The sequence below is a fragment of the Sinocyclocheilus anshuiensis genome, unplaced genomic scaffold (assembly GCF_001515605.1).
Source record: "Sinocyclocheilus anshuiensis isolate Anshui unplaced genomic scaffold, SAMN03320099.WGS_v1.1 scaffold67, whole genome shotgun sequence".
In the NCBI taxonomy this organism is placed as follows: Eukaryota; Metazoa; Chordata; class Actinopteri; order Cypriniformes; family Cyprinidae; genus Sinocyclocheilus; species Sinocyclocheilus anshuiensis.
In genome coordinates, this window is record NW_015552546.1 from 272417 (window position 1) to 281124 (window position 8708).

The 8708-nt window shown below is 37.1% G+C and overlaps 1 protein-coding gene across 1 annotated transcript in view; it reads left to right on the top strand.

Annotated features, from left to right (window-relative positions):
• The first annotated feature begins 1669 nt into the window (after positions 1-1669).
• The window catches only part of LOC107664107 (low molecular weight phosphotyrosine protein phosphatase-like), an 18507-nt gene continuing 11468 nt past the window's right edge, over positions 1670-8708 (top strand). The window contains exons 1-4 of the mRNA XM_016454566.1: positions 1670-1957; positions 2973-3046; positions 3718-3831; positions 7031-7092. Coding sequence (XP_016310052.1) covers positions 1774-1957; positions 2973-3046; positions 3718-3831; positions 7031-7092 — 434 coding nt within the window. The 5' untranslated portion in view covers positions 1670-1773. The remainder of the gene's footprint in view (positions 1958-2972; positions 3047-3717; positions 3832-7030; positions 7093-8708) is intronic.

Sequence of the window (8708 nt, forward strand, 5' to 3'; positions counted from 1 at the left end):
TTGCTCGTTCTCTCCCTTGCCTCAATTTACGGGCGTCAGGGAGCCACTAATAATACGCGGGAGACTCCCGGAGCTTCCGGGAGAGGTGGGACGTCTGCTTCCTCCTATGGGCTTACGCTTCTGCCACAATTCTGCTCGTGCAAGATCATATTTTGAGCGTGCTAAAGGGCATTTCGCGCGATCTGAGTTTTGTGGAGAAAATGTTTGTCTTGCAAAGAAGAAAGTATTTCAAGCGCACGAAAATCAATTTTGCATTTAAAATAAGTTTTTGGATTTGTGCAGACCTCTTTTGTGCGTGCAATGTTTCACTAACTTGCTCACCTGATGCCTGCCCTCAGTGCTCTCTAAATGCCAAACGGCTTGCTTGCTCAACACAACCCAGCGTTAAAGTTTAAAGTGAAGTGACACGTGGCCAAGTATGGTGACTCATACTCGGAATTAGTGCTCTGCATTTATCCCATCCAAAGTGCACACACACAGGCTTTGTAGACAGATAAGTTGACTCTTGAAGGACCAGCACCACATCCTCTTGTACCACTGTTTGAAGAATTTATCTTCCAGAATCTGGCAGTAAGTTTTGGGAGTTCATTTTTAGTTCATCTCGAGATTTTATCTGTAGAAGATAACCTGCTTAATAATTATGCACACCTGAATAGAAGGCGTTTTTCACTTCCAACCTTCATGAACAATAATATATAGGTTATAAGTGATTAAATACAAGATTAATAGCAGTTATTAAGATTGATGTTGTTTGGAATTGGTTAAATGTGCTTGGAAAAAAATAAAATCAGAATATCAACTTGCATAATAATTATGCATGCACTGTACAGTATTTTCCCTCTTCCGCTGTCATCAGCAATGCAAGGAATGTTGTGATTGGTTGTCAAGGCAGCCAATCAGAATTTAGCAGCCTCGTCTCTGATTGACTGGAATTATGGCATATTGTAACTTCCAGAATCTGGCAGTAAGTTTTGGGAGTTCATTTTTAGTTCATCTCGAGATTTTATCTGTAGAAGATAACCTGCTTAATAATTATGCACACCTGAATAGAAGGCGTTTTTCACTTCCAGCCTTCATGAACAATAATATATAGGTTATAAGTGATTAAATACAAGATTAATAGCAGTTATTAAGATTGATGTTGTTTGGAATTGGTAAAATGTGCCTGGGAAAAATTATAATCAGAATATCAACTTGCATAATAATTATGCATGCACTGTACAGTATTTTCCCTCTTCCGGCTGTCATCAGCAATGCAAGGAATGTTGTGATTGGTTGTCAAGGCAGCCAATCAGAATTTAGCAGCCTAGTCTCTGATTGGCCGGAATTATGGCATTTTGTAAGGCTGGGTTGTGAAACGTTGCACGCACAAAAGAGAAGGACTGCACACATCCAAAAACGTATTTTAAATGCAAACTTGATTTTAGTGCTCTCGAAATACTTTTTTCTTTGCAAAACGAACATTTTCTCCACAAAACTCAGATCGTGCGTGTGCAAAATGCACTTTTGTGCTCAAAATATGATCTTTCGCGCGCAGAATTGTGGCAGAGATCTAATCCTATACACCCTTCAAGGGCGCAAAAAAAGCCGTTTGGAATTCGCCCTATTTATGCGAGTAAAAACAAACTCTAGCTGAATCCTGTTTAATCTAGCTGCTATCTTTGTTGAATTTGGAACATGAACACGCAGCAGCCAGAAATACAGCTTGGGTGAACCCGAAATAAAATTAACAATAAAATAAAATATGAATAGAGACGGGACTATCATCCATGTATGAATATAAACAGTTGGTGGCGGTATGTGCCTATGGTGCGGAATACGCCAAAAATTCCAAAGAAGAAGAAGAAGAATTTGAAACAGGCGCTTATCGGACAACCCTCAGTGGTGGAGCGGGGACCTATAATAGTGACCAATATGGCGACTCACAGTGGAAGGTCGGTGTTATTCGTGTGCTTGGGTGAGAAAGTTTATGAAATATCACCAGACCTTCTTGGATTTGATTGTGATGTTTAAACGGGCTGCTGATAAGTCAACATTACAGGTGGAGGAAACGGTCATTGTTTCAGTCAGTGTTCGCTGTTTCACCGGCCTCATTCAGTGAATGAAAGCTGTCATCGTGAGCTCACTTACCGGCATATTGCAATCACACGCATATCTCATCCGTTCATACATTAAACACATCGCGTTAATATTGGCTTTAATGACATAAACTGTCTATATATATTTTTCATCATTGGTCATCCATATGTTTATTCTCTAAGCACTAGTTTGGCCTTTTTCCACTTTCCTCAGTTGAGTCATATTGCTAAACAGATAAACTAACCAAGTTTCGAGAGCTTTCTTATTTTCATAATGGCATTAGGATATGTTTTGATATCATTTTGCATAAGATGTTATATTTTATTGCCTGTGTATTAGTTTTTGTTTTGTTTTGTTGTTTTCAGCATGTAATAAACAACAAAACCATAATCATAAGAGTGTGTAAAATGTATAAATATACACTATTGTTAAAAAGTTTGAGGTCATGCTTACAGTGAAAAAAATCTATGTCTATGTTCTTTTCAAGTTTCTATTCAGCAAACAATTCTGAACAAATAAATGTATCACAGTTTTTCAAAAAATAAAATAAAATAAAAAATGTATCGGCACAACTGTTTTCAACATTGATAATAATAAGAAATCATACTTAAGCACCAAATCAGCAATTTTATACTGATGGTGGTGTGTACTGTGTAGATACATTTACAAAATGTATAAAGCAAATAAGAAAAAATAAAGAGTATAATAAGATCTGTCTTGAAATATACAGAACAATTGTGCTTTGCTATGTTGTTTGTCAATTAAAAAAAAAAAATTAGATATTGTGTATGTTTGTGTATATGGCATTTACTCAGAGTTAGACAGAATAATTAGGTGTCATATAATCCTTGTCTACTAAAATAATAAATTTCTTCCCTTTCCTCAATACCCAGGGAATATCTGCAGATCCCCAATCGCTGAGGCTGTTTTCTGGAAAATGGCCACAGACAATGGGGTGGTGAACAAGGTAAGTCGATGCATGCGATGCTACTTTTACTGAATGATGTATACATTAGCATTTTCTCCCGGCTTACTAAGACTCACAACTAATAGCATGTGCTTCAGTGAATTGTGAATTCAGTGCACTGTGCATCACCTTCTGGATGAAAGTAATTGGCTGGTCTTGAAATTTGTCAATATTAAGTGTTATAGCAGATATGTAACAAAGCGACATCTGCACTCCAGTGCAAAAGCACTTCATAAATATTTTGAAATACCTTTAGCCTCGCACCTCATCTACCCTTAGAGTATCAGTATCACGATCATGTTACGCTTGCTCTTTTGGATATTTGATATTTCTGAGGTTGCACAAGATGCAATCGTAAAAAAATGTTGCTATTCAAAAAGTTTGACAAGAACAATAAAAGTCAAAACCTTAGCCTCATGAGCCAAAATACAAAGAAATGGTGTCAGATTTATTCCAGCCTTAAACTTTAAGGCCAGAAATATTCGAATATGAATGCTTGGCCAACACGGTCCCATTGTACATGCTTAATTAGCATTTTTGCGGCAGTATCAAACCGCTATATTGTAACATAGCTCCAATTTCTTCCAAAAAAAAATCTGTTTGTGTGTGTTTATAAATATTTATGTGTATTGCTGTGATCATCATAATGCTTTATGTATGTGTGTCTTCAGTGGAGAATAGACAGTGCCGCCACATCCACCTATGAGATCGGAAACCCCCCGGATCACCGCGGCCAGGCCTGCATGAAGCGACACGGCGTGTCTATGAGGCACGTGGCGCAGCAGGTACGGTGGGGTCCTGATTAGCACTCGAAGCTAGAACCGTGTTCTCTGTGTGTGTTACAGTGGGTTATAGACTCTGGTGCCACCTCAGATTGGAATACTGGCAGCTCTCCTGATGCCTGTGGTCTGGCCTGCCTCAGGAAACATGGCATAGAGACAGATCACAGGGCACAACAGGTACTGCAGATGTGGGATTTTGTATGTTCCAGAATGAGTGCAAGAAGCTTTCAGCACAGTATTGTTGTACAGTACGATATAGACAACATATTTATCATCATTTCATGAACTTCAGTGAATGTCGCTCATATGGAAACCTCAAACATACACAAATAAAGGCAGTTTTGGCAGGAGAGCTTGTGTGAGCGTTATCTAATCACAATTTACAGCCAAAGGCACTTCATCTTTGTCACACACCATAGACATTTGATCTTTTTCTGTATTTTTAACTTCTTGCCTATAAATCGATTTTGACAGGCATCCACTGTATCTACTGTTGACCCCTCTTCTCCATCTCCCTCTGTGTTTTCTACTATTTTTCATCTTTCTTGTACATTTCCTGAGGACAATTCTCCACAGAGTTTATTGTTTTCAGTTGGCTTCCAAATAGTGTATGTTCTGTATTTTGATAAAAAACAGTTGCTCCACAATGTATCTTCAACGTATCCTTCATAGCACATACATAAATCACAAAGACATAGTTTTAAGGGAGCAAATCTTTCCAGGGAAGCCATACTGGTGCAGGACAGGAAATGTAACTGTCCCACAAACAAACATAGCAGCTTTTTCTTTGTTCTTTTTATTTGTTAAATTCTGTTGGATAGCTAACTATAACGATAACTATATTAGGTATATTAACTTTGTTCGCCATGAGCGCCCACTGCTGTTATATTGTCTTTAGGTTTAATTGCTCAAGCACTTTAAAGTTGGTGGATTCTGATTGGCTGTAAATATTTTTTATCGTTCATCAGCTGGAAAGTCATTCCAACTATGTCGCTTCTTATAGCTGTGCTGTGGATTTTCCTATTTTCAGAGATTTAGAACAATTGTTAAAACTTTATAGTCATTGTCACTGCAAAAGTGCCTTTAGTAGTGACTCTTTAGCAGACTATATAGTTATGCCAGTAGGTGGCGACAAATGATTCTATTTATGAGTGAGTCATTGAATCATTCACTCAAAACACTGATTTGGTCAGGTATGTGACAAATACTTTCAGTTTGTGAAGAACAGTACAGCAACAACAGTACAAGAACAGACAAAGTAGCCTAACTCAAAATAGTGTTCCCAAAAATGGGAAAGGGTGCCGAATTACTAGAGGTCACTGCTCATTAAATGTGCTTATGAGAACACGCTTGGAAAAAGGTATTTGCTACTTTGTATCTCAAAATTCTGACTTTTTTTCTGAGAAGAAGCCAGAATTTTGAGACGAAAAGTCAGAATTTAAACTCGCAGTTATGAGAAAAAAGTTTAAAAAAAACATGTAGACAAATGTCACAGTAATCTTAATTTCATGGCGGAAACCAAAAAACTGAATTGCAAAATGTAAACTTGGAAACTCGGAATCGCAATAAAAAAGTTCAGAATTCTAAGCTGTTGCAATTACCTTTTTTTTTATCAAATTTTTTTTTTCAGTACATTATTGTGACTGCAGTAAATAAACATAAAACAACTTTAATGTTACCCAAGTTCACTCTGGTGATGTCTGAACTTATTTTATTTCATAGAAAGCACTTTCCTCTGATGTGAACAGCTACAGACATACAGCAGGGTCACTAAATCTGACAAGGTCTCATTAGAGGTTACGGAAATCCATAACCCACTCTATTTCATGCACAATGGCTTCAGTGTTATCCATATTCACACTGATGTCTAATCTCCTTGGAAAAAATCCTTTTGGTCTGATGTGAACAGCTGCACACATAGAGCTGGGTCATCAAATCTGACAAGGCTGCATTAGTGGTTATTGAAATCATTACAGTTTGACCATTACTCTTATACATGCAATACTAAAACACTACACATTGTAATAATGATATAAAAGCATAAGCATTGGCCAACTGATTCACTGGTGACCCTGCCGTAAATCTACAGCTGTCTTTTTTTTTTCAGAGCAATATGCTTTCTAGGATATAAAGAAGTGTAGATATCACTAGAGTTAATTTGGATAACAATAAAGCCATTGTGTGGGAAATAGAGCAGAATAACAGATTTTGCCCAGTTTCACTTGATACGAGACTTCAGCTGCTCAACAGTATATTATATTATATTATATTGTTCCAAAACAGTCTGAATGATAGAAACATTATTTCATGAAGTAAATGAACCTGTTTTACCACACCACTTATTTGATGATTTTCAACACTTTTTTGTTCCTTGTTGGTTTTTTAAGCAAATCCCAACCTGTGTGGCACATGCAATAGCTTCGTTGAAACTTGTCAAATGTTAAGTTGGCCGCTGCATCACCTTGCCTGAAATATACATGGTTTGGCCTATTACTGTCAGACTTAGAGAAACTCCTAACTCGCGTGCTTTCCACCCACATTTTCCAGCCATCAGTCAGATATTCCAGTCATGTGGGCAGGCTTTAGTTCGGCCTTCAGAGGTCAGGTTCATACGAGGCTGTACAGAGCTGAGCTCACACTAAAGACATCTTTGTCCCGTTGACCTCACACAAATCACAGCCCCCAATTATACAAGAAAAAAAACGTTTAGCCAAGGCAGGCGTTTCTTGTGCAACCCCCCCCATTTGTGTCGTTTATGATTTCCAGTTTTTGCGCTTTGTTGTTTTTGTAAATTGAAAACATATTTCTATTATGACTGTCTCTGTGCAGTAACGTCCCAAATGAATCATGTGCTCTTGCTCAATATGTGCACACACTTACTTGCAGCCACAGATGTGCTTTGATCCGTTTCTTAACTCCGCGTCTTGAGTGAGGGGAGCGAATGTTCGAACAGACAAAGACGGCTCGTCTACTCGCTCTCTGGCCCTTTGCTCATGTTCCCTGGAGCTTGTCCAAGCCAGCGCCATGCACTTTTGGCAGCAGATTTGCCTCTTTCGGTGAAAGACAAGAAGAATTAGAGAGGAAAATGGAGAAAGAGGGGTGGATGTGGGTCGAAACCACTGGCCCATGCTTAACGGGTCACTGCTGGACAATGTGATTGAAGTGTTACACGCGTTACTCATACGGTCTTTCTGTTTGTTAGGTCACCAAAGACGACTTCATGACTTTTGATCACATCCTCTGCATGGACGAAAGCAATTTGAGGTATGTGCAGGGGTTCAGTTGGTGTTTTAGAGGTGAGAAAACCATAAATCTGGTTATTCTGGTGTCTTTTGTAAGATAAAACATCCTCGCCCAACCCCAAAAAAGCATTACCTTAAAATTTGTATTTTTCAGTATATTATGATATATTAAAAAGAAAAAAAATATTTATTTTTATATATTCAAAATATATATTCAATTTATATAATCAAAATAGAAATCTTTTCAAGCAATTTGAAGGGATAGTTCTCCCAAAAATGAAATTTCTGTCATTAATTACTCACCCTCATGTTGTTCTAAAGTTGTAAGAGCTCCGTTCATCTTCAGAACACAAATTTAGATATTTTTGATGAATTCTGACAGCTCTCTGACCCTCCCAGTGATGTAATTAACATGATCAAGGTCCAGAAACGTAGCAAGGAGATCGGTAAAATAATCCATGTGACATCAGGGGTTCAACCGTAATTTTGCGAAGTACATGAATACTTTTTGTACACAAAGAAAACAGAAATAACGACTTTATTCAACAATTCGTCTCCTCCGCATCACCCTAGCACCACTTTGGAGAGTATCGACTGAATGCAAACAGCGTATGCTGTTCTGTGTCAGCTGCGCCACATGGATACGTTGTTTACGTTTTGATTTAAACGAAATCAAACACAATGTTACTGTTTTTTCTGTATTTTTGATCAAATAAATGCAGCCTTGATAAGCATAAGAAACTTCTTTCAAACATTAAAAATCTTACTGATCCCAAACTTTTGAATGGCAGATAGATAAATGCTGCCTTTCAAAGAAAATAATACTTTTGTTCAGCAAGGACACATTAAATTGATCATAAGTGACAGTAAACACATTTTTACATTGACACATACGATTTCTATTTCAAATAAATGTTGTTCTTGTGAACTTTTTATTCATCAAAGAATCCTGAAAAAGGGTATCATGGTTTCCACTAAAATATAAAGCAGCACAACTGTTTTCAAAATTGATAATAATAAGAAATGTTTCTTAAAAAGCAAATCAGCATCACAGGAACAAATTACATTTTAAAATCTATTAAAATGGAAAAGTTATTATTTAATTGTAGTAATATTTCACAATAATACTGTTTCACAGTGGGTATGTATGCATGTATTAATTAATTAATTAATTTATTTAACATTTTCAAAATGTGCTTTTTTATATATATTCCAAGATCCATTTATTATTACATATTATAGCTTTGTTTATATCTATATTACTCAATATTACTTGCTGCCTACAACCATGATGTGTTTCTGGCATTTTCTTGTTTCATCCTCCAATGAGATATTTTTATGGAACGTTTGATGAGAATTTAAGGAAAGTGGGTTTGCTTCTCATTGTGTTTACTAGTGCAAAAGCGATGAGCAGCAATGAGGCCCTTGACATTTGCTGAGTGTAGGAATTGACTCCCAGCTTACTCCTTAGCCTTAGTCTTTCTGACATGAGAATGATGATTAATGTCGAGCGAAACTGATTAAATGAATTATACATTACGTGGATCTGTCAACACTGCAGAATGCATCAAACATTCCGAGTCTGATATGGGTAAGACACTGAATTAAAGGCGGCAGGAGTGTCTTTTTTCTGCCGGA